The 16,175-nt window shown below is 26.8% G+C and overlaps 1 protein-coding gene across 8 annotated transcripts in view; it reads left to right on the top strand.

Annotated features, from left to right (window-relative positions):
• The window catches only part of LOC129987925 (forkhead box protein P1-like), a 536,440-nt gene that overhangs the window by 505,182 nt on the left and 15,083 nt on the right, over nucleotides 1-16,175 (top strand). For 6 of the 8 annotated variants that reach the window (XM_056095928.1, XM_056095924.1, XM_056095925.1 and 3 more), the window contains 4 exons: nucleotides 12,611-12,688; nucleotides 13,554-13,630; nucleotides 14,730-14,831; nucleotides 15,428-15,454. In XM_056095928.1, coding sequence (XP_055951903.1) covers nucleotides 12,611-12,688; nucleotides 13,554-13,630; nucleotides 14,730-14,831; nucleotides 15,428-15,454 — 284 coding nt within the window. The remainder of the gene's footprint in view (nucleotides 1-12,610; nucleotides 12,689-13,553; nucleotides 13,631-14,729; nucleotides 14,832-15,427; nucleotides 15,455-16,175) is intronic. The other 2 variants (XM_056095930.1, XM_056095929.1) reach the window with 1 other exon arrangement.

Genomic DNA, 16,175 nt, shown 5'->3' with positions numbered 1-16,175 from the left:
AATGTCAAATTGATTTATTTTAACCCTTTCTAGGGCCGTAGGAAGTATACTTCCCACCAAATTTATCAATCTTTGTATGAAATTATGTAGGTTGGCATAAGTTCTGACACATTTTTTTAGTAAGTCAGAAACTTAGATGCTTCAGTTCTTTATCTTACACAAAATGATGTGTCTTGATTTGTTACTTAATTATTAATTAACCAAATGAATTAATGAATCGAATTAAATTTATCTAATAAGTTTAATGAATCCCTTTTCTTATTCTAATTTCAAGCCTAAAAATAGTTTAACATAATATTACTAGAAAAAAATGGCCCTTTAAAGGGTTAAATAAAAACTCATTAATATCGTAATTATTGAAACGAAGTCTATCTATTTTCTAAGTTCAGTTTCTATCTGAACTTAGAAAATATCATTTCTCATTAATATCACTTTTATGACTGTACTTTGGTATTCACGCCATATATATTTTTTTAATTTTTAATCATAGTCGTACGGTTAGGAAGTTCTTAGGCAAAGAAGGGTATATTTTATTATCTTTGTTATCAAAAAATTCTAAACCTTTTTATTGAATAAAATGGAGCAATTTTTTTTTTTTAATTTTTGAAATAATATCCTCATTCCTTCCCTTCCTCCAGGTTTTTATTACAAACAATGCATAAGATATACGATTTTAAAATAATTTAATTTTTTTTTCTTGCAACAAAATTTACTACATTCCCGGTAAAAATTATAACACCACAAAAAGCTAATTATCTTCTCAAAATTTGATACTATAAAATTCTGTTATAAACTATGATACTATAAATTTTTTGTTATAAATCTTCTCAAAATAGGATACTACAAACGATTTTCTTGAAGATTACTCTGCAGAAAGATGCAAGGCATCTGTAGGTTTTAATCTAAGTAAATAGCAGATTTTTTTTTCTTTGACAAATTTCAAAGATTTTCAATTAGTAGCAAAATGTTAAAGTAATGAATTAGAAAATCATATCGCAAATGTATAAAATTTATTTTGCAACAACGTTAGAACTCTATCTACCTGATTAAAAAAACTTTAATACTTTCATAGATGATACTTATACTTTACTCTGCAGATATACTATATAATACTTTATAGATATATTTTAATGCTTATATACTTTAATAGAATTAATTTCTATTATTTAAAGCGGCACTTAAACTAGTGCACTGATGGATAATTAAGAATATTATTATTAAATTTAATAATAATTTTTATAATAATGAATGTTTTTCAAAAAATAATTGTTTGCAATTATAATTGAATTTTTTTTGGGGGGGGGGGGAAGAGGGTTCATTTTCCCGTCTTTATTTCGTTGGAAATTATAAATTATAAAATTATCAGAAAAGAATTCTAATAAGTAACGATTTTTTTTGCACTTAAATTATTTTGAAAACTGTTATTTGAAAGCTTTTTTAAAGTTGCGAAATCGAAATTAAAAAATAAACTATGAAAATTAAGAATTTTAAGAACATTTTGATGCGATTTTAAAATGATTTTTATTTTCAGAGCAGTTTATTTATGCATTAAGCCTCAAAGAATAAGACGCGAGAAATACTGAAAACATATAATATACTTTTGAGGTAACGGAGAATTTTTTTACAAGACACGATTAGGAAAATTAAGATAAATAATAACTTAAACATTTCTTCCATTTAAAAACAATTTTGATCTATTTTTGCTTGTAATAAATAATTTTTTTCAATTTAATTACATATATTCGTGAATTTAAAATAACGAAAAACTTTTGAAGTACAAAATATTAATGCTATTTAAGATTCTTAAATATTGTATTTTGTGGTTTCATTTGTATCATGTTCAAACTTCGCGATTCGAAAACAATTTCTAGCAATATTAATGTAGAGGAGAAGGGGGGTGGATATAGAGTAAAAAAAAAAAAAGAAAAAAAAGAAGAAAAAAAAAACTGCTTCCTAAACGAGTTTGTGGAATTAAAAGCCATAAAAAAGGCATTTTGCAATAAAAAATAATCACAAAAAGGAAACGGCAACTGCTGCAGACATTTAAAAGAATGAGAGATGGAAATGGTAAAAAAATAATCCTTTTTTTTTTTCATTCGTTTCATTTTTTTTTTTCGGAGAAAAGTTTCACAGAACGCAAAATAACACAAAGCAACTTTATGAATGCGAACAAATTATTAAGAGTGCCTCAGTCACAGACTGGCATGGAAGGGGGGTATACCGGAAAAAAAAATTTAAAAAAATAAAGAAAGAAAAATCAAAACGCAAAATTTTAAATAAACGACATACCCATTACCTATTTGATCAATCACGGGGATACTGCCTCCACTACCCACTCTCAACCCCACCCATTCCAGAAAAAAAAAAAACTTAAAAATAAAAATAAAAAAAATATTTTTTTTTCCGCCCATTGGACGTTTAATAAGCCATCAATGCCAATATGAGCGAAGTTGAAAAATGGTAATGACTCATTATTTACTCAATATTTCATCTTTTAAATTAATCAAAAAGCGAAAGAAAAATAATAATAGTCGAATGAATGAATGAAGAAAGAAAAAGGCAACGCCAGCCACTACCACCAAAAGCCTTATTTAAACTCGGACTTTTAAAATAATAATAATAATAATCTTTCAAAAAAATCTAGATAGGATAAGGTAGAAAGGGGGGGAAAAAAGTTCCCGAGATCGATAACGTGGAAGCGAAGTGAAGTAACAGAAGTAATGAGTTCCGTAGAGCCGCGTCGGTTCGGTCCCAGTCATAAAAACACTAAATAATTTATTGGGTAGATCAGTGTATTAGAGAACCGCAAGGAGACCCCACCCAGAACCCAAAAATGAGAAGTTGCATATATGTGTGAGGGTATATGCGCTGGCGTGCGTTTATGCATGCATGCCATTAAATCACTTAATGGAGAGCGCGATGCTGGTGATTTATAAGTCATCAATCAGAGCTTTTCGAAATTTATAATAATAATGCATTGTTTGTGCCATGGCCAGATGATAAACTGAGATTTGCTCTCTTTTTTTTCCTCTCAAACTTATTTTTTCTCTGGATCTCATTTACCTTCTTAGAGAAGAAAAGGGGAAAAAATTAAATAATATAATAAAAAAACACGCAGACGATAGATTAATTTTTGAAACTTTAAATCTGTAACTTTTCTTTAATAAATAAAATATAGCGTCAGCCTGGAGCGGAACGTAACGATTTTAATGAACTTAATGAATTGATTAAAGGTCTTTTATTATTTTTCATGGGACCCCCATTCGTTATACTTAACACTTAGAAGAAAACTGAATGGTTTTGTTAAAGAAGGGGAAAAAAAATGGGGGTTAGAAGAAAAAAAAAACAGGAAGAAAATTATTGGCGTTTATTATTATTTTTTTTTTCATCCTCCTGTTCCAGCACAGTAAAACGGAATGAATATATGATTTAAAGAAAAAAAAATCTTTTTGTATTAATTGAAATCACAAAAACAGTTTTTTTTTTCTTTCTTTCTCTTTTTAACTCTAAAGGTTTAAGAAAACGAATTTCCCCAAGTCGGAAAAAAAAAATCACACAAGAAAATAATTTATTTTATTCACGAACAAAATTCAGAGTAATGAAGAAATATGACGATTTTTTTTCTCTAACTTTCCGTAACGTCATTCATTAATCAGAACTTTAAAAATAAACGGTATTTTTAATAAATTAATTGAGCCTCTCTGTCGGAAGCTCTGTGCTGTGATTCATTTGATTTTTTTTTCTACCTCGCTCACGCCTTTCCTTTTCATAAACTTACTCTTTCATAATTTTAAAATAACTCTTCTCTGAAAACAATTGCACCCTTTTTTTTCCACCCCTGCGTTTCGGTAAAAACTATTCGTTGAACAATTAACAACTTTTGCGGTTGCCTAATTTACCAAAAGTAAAATGAATTCATCTTCAAAATTTTAAATAAATAATTAAAAGGGAGCTAACTTTGAATACGTCTCGGTTTTTAAGGTATTTTCTCATTTATTCTCAAGTAGCTGGGCTAACTTATAAAGGCAAACAAGTGGATTGATCAATTGCAACGTGTTTTGAAATATGCTAATGACTGACTCAGTTTTAATTATTTCAACATGGAAAAGAAAATTAATTATTACATATTTTGAAAAGAAAATGTACTTTCAAATAATAATTGAACAGCAAAGTATTTAATGTCATTTTTCAACTGCTAAATACATGTTTCAGCTAATACTGTTACTCAGATATTAAATATCCCATTTTATAACATTTTGTACATTATTTCCGCATTGTTGCTCGATATTTTGAATGTTGCATGATGTAAGAATATAACAATAGTTTTGTTGGACATTTTGTAAGTGTAGATGAAGTTTTCGAATCTTTTTTACTAATCATTATGTTTAATTTTACATTGCTATATTATTTAACTAGTTAACTATTTTTGACGAGTATACTCGTCATAGAAGAAGTACAACATTTTGCTTTATGACGAGCTTATTCAATGACAATTATATTTATATAATAATTATTTAATTATTAGTTATAATTCATTATTTATTATATTTATAATATATATATGTTGATGACAATTTAGATACGCATTTTCCGAAGTCGGAAGAATTAACTCGTTAAATGTCTAAGAAATTTTGTCTTGTTTGAAAAACACTTCTGTCCAAAAAATATTGTTTTTATTTGATATAATTTTTAAGAAAATAATATTACATAATTAATAATTCATCGTTATTTAAAATAATTAATATGAATTGGAAAACCGAATGAATTGTTGAAATCTGCATTTTTTTATTTAAGTTAAATAAAAAAAATTATAATGAACTTAAATAAATAACTTATCGTATTTAAGCGTTGAACTTCCACTGGGAAACAAACTTTTTACTTTCTCATATGCATTAAGAAGAAATATTATAATCATCAAATATTCGGACTCAAGTTTTTGACAAATTTCCACATTTCAGACTTACTTGAGTCCGAAAACCATATTTTTAGAATCATATTTTATTTTGAATAACTCAAAAGCTCTTAAAATTAGGTGGATGAAAAATGGTATATGGTTTTTACACCAAATTCGTAGATTTCTGCAAAATTTCAAACAAACCCCATTCCCAGGAATTCCGCCTAGCTCACTGTCTGAATATATGGGAATATGATAGCTGCTAAACGTAAAGAATTGGGAAGATAAAATTTAGTACATTGAATTAGCATTTAAGATTTAAATCAGTATGTGATTTTAAACCGGATCTATCGTGGGAATGATTTTACGTCGGGGGGGGGGGGGGGGGTGCACATTCGTATCCATGTAAACGTGATTATTCAAAAGCACAATGGTTTAGATAAATGAAATATGGCATAGTATCTTGGTGCTATAATTGTATTTCTTTGTCAAATATTAACTTCATTAGGTTTATTAAAAAAGCCCCCAAAATGAATATTGTTTTCCAAAGCTCTCACTTATGAGACACTAAAATTAAAATTCTAACCATGCATTCATGGTTTTATCCAAAAATCACGTTTTTATTTGATGCTGGAGGACAATTCCGCGTTAGACAGTTCGTCAAAACTATTCCTACTGGTTCAGATTATGGTTTTCTGAAACTGATAAACAATAAATAAAATTCGGAGGACTTGACGCCAAAATGTATTATTTTTGATTCGTGAAAATATGAGATTATGATATATACATTTAATACCATACATTAGTAAAACACAACTAAAAAGGATCATAAAAATTTCTGAGTGCTTTACTTGTTATATAGTTGCAAACGAAAATAACAGTAAAATGAAATGAAGTTTTTTGGCCGGGACAGTATTTTTACAGCAGTAAATGAAGTCAAAAAGTAATCAGTACATAATGTGCCCTATATGCTGGGGCGTCTGCTGGTATTAACACTAGGTTTATAATGAGTTGGCATATACCTATTTCTACCAAAGGGGTCAAAATGACCCCTTTTGGTATTTAATAAGAAAAAATATAAATTGACCTATCTATTATGAAGTTAAAGTAGGAAAAACTTTGATATTTTTTAATATATTTCTTGAGGCATGGTGTGATGAAAAAGCAGTTCCTCTTTGTTTATTTACTAAAAAAAATGTTTATTTTCTAATCTAGATCTTCAAAACCATCTATTCTTCTACCACCATCTTCTACCGAAACATTGACTCGCACGTCTTCTTACAAACAACCTGTAACAGCTTCTATCTGACTGACTTTCGGCTTCTTGCTTCTTATATATATGTTACCGTTAAAGTATGAAATCCGTTATTTTATAGAATACCTAGTTATTCCATGAAATAACTGATCGTGTCCGTTAGTGTAAAACTCTCTTGTATTTCATGGTTTAACTAGTTATTTCATAGAATAACGATCTGTAGCCCGTTAAAGTGTAAAATAATATATATCATATATCTCGCACGACAAATACATTTACCTTCCACCCCTACTGCATTTATGAACTATTCCAGGCCATAGGCCATAAAACAATTATATTCCCGATCCCAGTTCAGTGTCTGCGAACAAAAATTAATTAAAATCGAAGAAGTACCGGATGTAGAAATATCGCTCCGATCGGTTGCTACAGCTCAAAGCTTAGGTACTGGTCAGGGATTTAAAAAATGTTCGTGTAAAACCCAGTGTGTCAACAAAAAATGTTTTTGTTTTAGAAATAATGTTCTTTGTAATTCCAAGTGTCATTTTAGTAATCCTTGTTGTAACAAATGATTTTATGGTACGTTTCCATAAATACCATTTATACGCTGCATAAATTATATTAATTGCTTCTTTTCCATTTTAATTTTCTACCATTAGTTTAATTTCATTTTAGATAAATTGTTTATTTTACACTTGAACTGTCTCTCATTAGTTAATTTATAGAATACCTAGTTATTTGATAGAATAACTAGTTAAAGTGTCAGATTAATAACATATTACACACTTTAACGGACACGATCAGTTATTTCATGGAATAACTAGGTATTCTATGAAATAACTGCATTATATACTTTAAACGGTAACATATACACATTTTAGTAACATATACTTATTTCTACATTTATATTTATATCTATGTGCGTCCGTATCAAGCCATTACATATTTAAATACAAATGTACGTATTCTTAACAATATTTATTCGAATGGTCAAAATGACTTCTTCGGTAAATGTAGGTATATTATTGTATATCTTATAAATGTAAGTAAAAATTAATTAATTAAAGTATTCTCATAAAATACGGCAATAATTTTCTTGAAGAAAATCAACGGAATGTTTTCTCAGAGGTATAAACCTAGTCTCCTTGATAAACCTAGTGTTAATATAGCGCCCTCTTTCTATTCATCGTTTATTCCTAGTACATTACCTGTTTCGCATACATTTCATATTTCGTGACCAATTTTTTTAAGCAGAGATAGAGGAGTTTTGATCTTATCATAAAGGCTGGGCTCTACTGCCATTCTGGAGTTTCAAACTTCCGGCATCAGATTTTCGCAAACTAAACTTCTAATTTTGGTATTATATGGCGTTTTTAGTGATGTAATTATTTATTATATGTTTCAATGTTTCTAGTTTAATGTGTTTTTAATCTTATCTGGATAATCTGCCGTCTCTTATACTTGCGAAGAGGCGTTGGTGATTGGCATTCAGAGAACATTATATTTTCCACTCTCTTCTTTTGTTATACTTGGTTGGCATTATAAAATGAGATAGATAATTGACTGCTGTTTCGTCTTTGCGATAAGCCTTAACCCCTCAGAGCCCAAACTAATTTAAAGCATAGATTTCAATAAAATTCTTTTAAATTTAATTTCTTCCTTTATAAAGCTTTTTATGGAAAAATTATAATAAAAATATCGATAGATTATTTGAAAAAAGTTTTTAATAGATATACATTAAAATAATTATATTCCATTTCCTCGAATAAAAAAGAAAATATAAAGACTTTTGACTTTAAAATCTGGATATATGCCAGTTGAAACCTATTTAGAAGTTTGGGGTTGCTTATTAATTTGTTAAGAGGAGGGGTGGGGAGGAGGAAGGAAAGGAAAGTAATGGAATGCAAATAGTTTAAATACAGAAGTGAAATTTAACTAGTTGCAAATAGTTTGCTGGACGTTAATGTTAATAGTTTAAGATGAAGGTGCGGGCCCGCAGTTGTTTCATTGCATTTCCCTATTATCAAAAGAAGCTCAACATTGTTACATCTTTGCTATACCTGTGTTCAAAATATCGGTTATCATCTTGGAGATATCGTCTAATATCTTGTACGTATAAGGTATGATATGTTTTTCATATTAAGCAGTCCACATCTAGTGAAGCATCGTTTGCGCAAGTTGTTACAAAATGTTTCACTTTTCAAAGTGGCAACAAAAGCAATTTTAGGTACTTCTTATATGTAGAACATGCAACTTTTGTAAGCTATTATCTGTCTCTTATCACGTTTTTAACCAAAGTCTGTCAAACAATTGGACATTTTTCGGTCTGTACTTTTCTCATGCATGTAAACTTATTATAACTCACAAAAGCAACAACTTAAATAATTGAAACTCGGCATTCAGTTATGAAATTAGGTTCGTAATGAATTAAATAATATATCTGCACCAGAAATAAAGTTTCTCAACCAGTCAATAAAGAAAGTTTAATGCCAGATTTAAACATGAAATCCTTTCGATATTTTACCTTAAAATAAATCTGTCGATTTTTTTTAATGATCTCCTCAACGTTTGGGCGAAATCGAGAGAGCTTCAAATCGAAAAGCTTCTGTAAATTTCGAATTCTTAAAATATAATTTCGTGTCATTTATGAGAAGTAATTAAGCAATAATAAACAATAAAATCCATGCCTTGATTTTTAAAGGCATTTAATTTTTACTTCACGAAATATAAAGGAAGTATTGTTTTAGACCTCCTCTAGATTTAGACATATCTCCACGTTTTAGAGCTCTCTGAATTCAAAAAAACACAATTTTGATATTATTATGTCTGTCTATCTGTGAACAGAATAATTCAAAAAGCCTTGAGCTAGATCGATGAAATTCGGTATAGGAATTACGACTAAATTTGTAGATTTCTATCAAATTTTGTATGAAATCCATTCAGAGGAGCTTTCTAGCTGTCTAGTTTTTTTTTCTTCTGTTTCTCTTCGGCTGTCTAGCTTTTTGAATACAGGCGAACTTGATAATTATAAATTATAAAAAGCTAGATAAACAAAATTTGGTATGTTGTAACATCTAAATTGTAGATTCTTATCAAGTTTTAAACCCAAAACTTGACCGTTTGTCGGTCTGTACTTTCGCCTGCATGTAAATGTATTATGGCATAAAAGCAATGGCTTAACTCAATGAGATTCGGTTTATTCTCTTGTGACTGCAATTGTAGTTTCATGTCAAATGTTTGGTGTCAATCAACCACCAAAAAGACGTCCAAAATACATAGTCATGAAACTAATTCAGTAAAAGTGCTAGATTTACGCCGAAGATCCATATTTCGTCACTATCCATCACCATATCCAGATCCATATCACGTCACTATTCAAATTATTCACAGCTTTATTCAAGGTACACAGTTTTTTGCCGAAAAAGAAGAATAGGACCTTCAATTGAAAAGTAGGCGAGGAAATTTCGGGGAAATCATTCCTGGTTTTGAATTTGTGAATTTACTTACTACTACAATTGCAGATTTATTGTAAGCCTCTTTTATATCATATCGTAATTTTGTAATTAATAAAAGCTACTTGATATCCTTCGATATTATATAATCCCATCCTACATATGTCTCTCGATAAATCATTTAATTTCCACTCTATTTATCTAGTATTTTTTTAATGTGCATTTCATATGTCGAAGTGTAAATAGATATCGAATATGAAAAGCGAAGATATAGAGATAATGCAAATTATTAGTATGATTCCAAAATGAATACTAGAATAACGCAGATTTTAAGATGGCTATTCCATGTATTCTTCATTAAAAAATTGCATTTATAACTGATAAAAATATACTTGTGATATCTTTTGAAAGAGAAAGTAATTAAAGTAATGAAGCGGCAAATGCTGAACTTTTTCCAAGAATTTATAAATAGTTTATACGTTTGAAAGAAATAAAGAAAAAATTCAGCTTTTCTTATCATTTTCTATTTGAAACAAAATTGGAAGAACCCAAAAGAATATATTTGTCGGCGAGGGGCAAAAGGAGAATGGAAATTAACCAATTGATGGGTCGATCACTTGATGCAAAACGATGGTGAAAAACATTTTAGTGGACAAAAATCCCTCCCCCTTAAAAGAAATTAATAAATAATATGAGGAACAATAATATAAAAACAATAACAATAAAATTTTTAAAAAGGTTTTTAAAAAACCGGAAAAGAAGCATGTACAAATAAATTTTGCTGTTCCTGTAATTATTATTTTTTTCCTTCATACTGATTCATCTACTTGAATCTTCGTAAGATGACCATATTTTAATATAAATAAGTCATTGTATCACGTATAAATGTATGATCTACGTCTCTTTCGAAGCAATTGCGCCGAATACAACACAATTTTGAACACTTATTTTTTAAGACATGAAACAAAATATCTTCGGTTTTTCAAAGTGCAAAAGTTAATTAAATATTCAATTAATTAAAAAAATAATCGAAATTTTTATCATTTTTTCGCAGCAAATTATTCCCGAAAAAATATTTTTATATCGCTGTGAAATTCAGAATTAAATTTTTCATTTTCGTGCAATTTGAATTAATTTTTCAAAATTTATTAAATGATTTAACAGATTCAAAAAAGATTTTTAGACAATTTGTTATCTGTGGTTTCAAAAACCGTCTGGTTCAATTGATATCCTCATTTTTATTGTATTTTATCATCCAAAATGTCCAAAAATACAAATGTTTATTGTATTTTATCATCCAAATGTATTTTATCATGTAAATGTCATCCAAAAGTTAGCTCTTTTTACGTTTTGTTTTATACGAATATATCATACTGAAAAATAAGGACAGTAGAGTAATTTTATTTCAAATTCGAGAGGCTTTTTTTAAGTTAACAAAGAGTCGAATTTCTTGCTTATTCAAACGTTTGCTCACTTTGGCTTTATTGTTTGCTTTTTTAAAAACTATTTTAAATTTGGTTCCATTTTGACTTATTTGAATTTCTTTAGTTATAATACACATCTTTTCACATTGATTTTATTTATGATCGTTTTTGACATTCCATCATAGAAAAGTTTTAGAGTATTCATATTAATATTCTCAAAGAACATGAACAAAATTAAATAAATCCATCTTTTAGTTATATTATATGCATTATTACATATAATATCTAAGAAGAAATAAAGTTAGATTGATTTCTTTTATATTAATTTTCTACTAATTTGATTTTAACTGAAAAAAATACAAACGTTCATTCCTTAGAAATATTTCGACAATAATTTTTAAAAATATTTATTGGAACTTAGAATATTTGTTTTTAGCTTATTTTTGTTTTTAGCAACAAACTTTTTATGTAGAATTGAAACTTTACTGAACAACCTGTATCAAGGAACCTTAGATAAATAGTTAATAGTTAGTTCTCTCTCTTTAGTACATCAAGAGCATGGAAATATTTTTCGATGTATCTTTAGATTTCAAACGTGTAGATGGCAGCACAATATAGTAATTTATAAATTGCCTAATATTTTTGTTAATTTTGGATGGCGGTAAATGCGGTAATGGTAATGGGATTTAATCAATAACTTGACTGTCTCTATGTGAAATTCGTCTCCGTGTATTCAAAATTTTTTAAACCGATGTTTTTATATGTCTGATGACACCTTTTTTATATGTCTCGTGCAATATTTCTGTGTTAAATTGTGGATTGAATTCATTTGTTTAAACAGTTTAATTTGTCTATTTGCTATGAAATAGTTAATTTTTAATGAGAAATTTTAACGAAAATAGGAGATGATAATATAAGTGTTTTTATTTATTACTTTTTAAAGGCTGAGCCGATTGACTTTACTGTAGTTTAAAATGAAATTAATAATCATATAATTTATTTTTAAAAATTATTTAAAATGATTTTTATTCTTTTTTTTTGTTTGAAATTGTAATTGAAATTATTCATTTCAGATTTACATATTGTATTATATTATAGATGTATTATATGTATTATTATTATATGATAGATAAGGATAACAAAATGAATAATCTTAGAGTTGTATGAAATATATCATAGATATTTAATAATTTATTTTAAAGTTATGTCTTCTAATTATATTTCATGTTTTAAATTTATATGCTACACAGTGGTGTTTTCTATAGTACATAGTATAATATTCCCATTCATTGATATGCTTCCAAGTGTTTTTTTAAATGTTTTCCCATTTGCTTCTCAAGATATCTAGTAGTAATTTGCTCTTAAAAAATACATATTTCTAAGTTACATGAACATAATGTAGGTTTTTTTTATAGCTTTTCATTTTTGTAGCATTTAAACTGCTTGAAAATTGAAAAAAAAATTGTAGGAAAGCTCTTATTTATAAATATGAAAATTACTTCAAAAAAGTTGTAGCGTAGACATATAAAAACATAGAAGTTTTTATTTTTAATATACATGAATATTATAATTCTTTCTTTTTTTACAGTGCTTGACGTTCCTTCTCTACCTGATTCTCCTATAAGGAGAAGAGTCGTTGAAAGAGCTAATTTAGATATCACTGAAGGTAACCAATTATTTTGTTAGTCATTTTATACGCTGCATTTCTTAAATATGATTATTTGGTAATTTCTGTAATTTTCAGCATTTTTAGTTATTGCATTCTATGCTATGAATATTGTTTGTTTCTTATAATAATTATAAACCTATTCAATAATGTATATTTAATGCTTGTGACAAAAATCCTTCAGTCAAGCTTGTTGTATTATTATTATTAAATAGCTCTATCAAAGTGTAATACTAGTACTAACAAATATTTATTTTAGAATGACCCATCTTCGTTTCTTATATATTAAGTCATTTTACACTTAATTTCATTTCTTTTTAAATTTTAGAGCATTTTTTTTTATAATACTGCTGAGATCTTGAAGTTTTTGATTTTTCTTTAAAATCATATGACCTGTTGATTATAAATTTCAGAATCAGACTTGAATGCAATTTCTATTTCAAGAATGAACGAAACAAATTATATTATTATTATTTTCTGTGAAATTTGTTTATTAAAAATAAAATTTTAATCAAAACTTAATAAACCTTTATTTAAAACTTAAAATTTATTTTAAAAAATCATTTATAAATTAAAGAGTAATTTATTTAAAACTACATTCAATACTTTTATTTTAGAAAATAATTTTGATATTCCAGCTTATTGCTTGAATTTTTCAGTTATTTCACAAAACATTAGCTGTAAGAATTCATCTTAAAATATTCACAACATTATATATTAATAATTAGATAGATAATTAATAGTTTCTACTGTAGATTATATACATATTATATGTATTGTCATAATGTAATTTTCAAATATTCTTGCAAATAATAGTGGTTGTATCAAAAATTGATTGTGTATTTATCTTTCAATTTATTTGTAGAAATTCAGAGAAACAGAGAATTTTACAGAAATGCTGATGTCAGGCCACCATTTACATATGCTTCTTTGATAAGACAAGTAAGATGATTAAAAAATTTCAGCATCAGTATAATCTGATATTATGATTTTTAAGTAATATATTCATGTCTGTGAATAGTGCCTACTTTATATATATATTAATATATTTGTAGTTTGTGAATTATAGTATTAAACATTTGTTTACGAATCAAGATTTCAATGAAAATTGAATTCAACTGTTCATTTAGGAAGTGGATAACCATTTAATTGAGTAATTTGTTTTATTTGGTTTGGTTTTATTGATGCAAAAACCATTATGCAGCAGCAAACATGTGCTAATGAACTTAGTACTCGCAGTTTACAAAAGTGAATTTGAAGTTCTAAAGTTTACAGTAGTAATACTTAATGTATTTAGAACTCACAATTGTAAACTGAAATGTGTCAGCAGTCACTCTATCAAAAAGAAACAATTTTAATACATTGTTCAGTAGCCTATTTGTATTACAATCATTAATTTTGGTGTCGTGTAGTATTATAACTATTTCAGTGATGTTTTGAAAAAAACAGTAATGTTTCAAATTTTATATTTTGAAGTTAATTTTGATCACATAAAACATGTAAATATTTAAAAAAAAATGTCATTACAAATCTTCTTATTAAATCTGACTAATGATATTTGACCAGGAAATTGTTAAATATCGAATAGGATTTTTTTTTTTATGCAAGTTAGAAGCCAAATACATTATTTTTGAATTACTAATATTTCTTGTCTATGTTCAGAAAAGAAATTCAAAAGAAAAAGTCTTTTGTTTTACAGGAATATTATCTATTTTGATAAATTTTCTGCTTTGCTGAAAATAAGGATATTTCATAAAACTTGTTATTTTTAATTGATAAATTAAACTTAATTTGACATATTTGCACTTAATTAAATATTTTAATTTATTAATGATTATATGATGTTCTAAGAAGATAATTATGAAATATTACCTAATGTAAGACTTTTTAATTTTATCATTTATGTTTTTTTAATTGGATTTTCTTTTTGAATCAGTTTATTAATAGTAGATCTGCTACACATTTAAACAAGAAATAAATATGTGGAACTATGTTTGATTTGCCATTTCATGGAAAATAACTTTTATCATTCTCCATTTAGGCTATAATTGAAGCTCCAGAAAAGCAACTCACTTTAAATGAAATATATAATTGGTTTCAAAACACTTTTTGCTACTTCAGACGAAATGCTGCCACATGGAAGGTATTTATTTCTAAAATGATTATTGTTTATGTGTGTGCATATAATTTTTTTAAATAATGAAAATACTTTCTTATAAAATATAACACTTTATTGTGTCACAAATATCAGTTTCAATAGTATTTATTAAATATTTAATTGAAATATTTTATCCAGTAAAATTTTACTTGATTTTTTAAAGTCTTTTTATATCATTCATAAATTTCTTTTAATGAGACAAGTAAAAACTCAGTTTGTGTTATGTGGGAATGATATTAACTTATTAATGCTATTTTATGTGTAAAAAATTAATTTAAATGTCAATTGATGCAAATTAATATTGAATTATGAGATTTAAAATTGCTTTGATTGTTCAGAATCAAGTTAAGCAAAAACTCTCAATTCGTATTGAAATGAAACGCTTCTTTAATATTCTTAATTTTATTCTCCAATAATTTATATATTCAGTGTAGGTAAATTAAGTTTTGAAGTAATTGTCTTCTGCATGTTTATTACATTGAGTGGGTTACTTTCTGAACTTTCTCTATCTTTACGATCTCTTTGTACTTAATGCAGGCCATGTTAGTAGTTTTTCTGCATAAAGTAATTGTTCTTTTCAGGGAAAATTCCGGAACTCTTCCTTCAAGGTACTTTGCCTGTGATTTTTATTATCCCTTGCTGTTTGTTAGTCAAACTGTATTCATAATTACAAGATTAGTTTGAAATTTTTCTGAATTATCAAATCAAAATTGCATTGAAATGAGAAATATATCTTTAAAAGCTTTCTTTTGTTGTTACAATTGATTTTTTTTTCTGTTAACTATTTTATTTGAGGAAAAAAAATAAGAAAAAAATGCTTATAAATATGTTATAGCTTAGTTAGTTAGTTTAATTGTAACCTAGTAGTTAAAGAGAAAATAAAAGTACCAGCACATATTTTTCATTGATTTTTTTACTTTTATTAGAAATAAATTTAAAAGATTAAAATTATTCTTCAATAGAGTTTAGCATTTCTTTAGAAATTCATTTAACTTTTGTAAACGGGGAATTACTTTAAATTTTAAGAATATTTCATGTTTATTGATAGAAATTTTTATTTTATATATATGTTTTAATTTAGATGTTTGAGTGTCCTATATGCTTTAAGGGATTAAAATTACATTTACTTCATATTTAAGTAATTTTTAAATTAATTAGTTAAGAATGAGGTACAAATCAATATAATATTTGTATAAAAGGTAAGAAATTACTTGTTTTCATGAGAAACTAGATATAAGAGATGTAGAGCTTGTTAAATGTTAGAATTAAGCTTCAAAATTCCTTATAATCTATTGAAAGAATAATAACTTTTCACTGCAAGAAAGCTTT

This window comes from Argiope bruennichi, chromosome 10, assembly GCF_947563725.1.
Source record: "Argiope bruennichi chromosome 10, qqArgBrue1.1, whole genome shotgun sequence".
NCBI lineage: Eukaryota > Metazoa > Arthropoda > Arachnida > Araneae > Araneidae > Argiope > Argiope bruennichi.
Note: the sequence above shows the minus strand (reverse complement) of the source record. Positions and strands in the feature narration are given on the sequence as shown.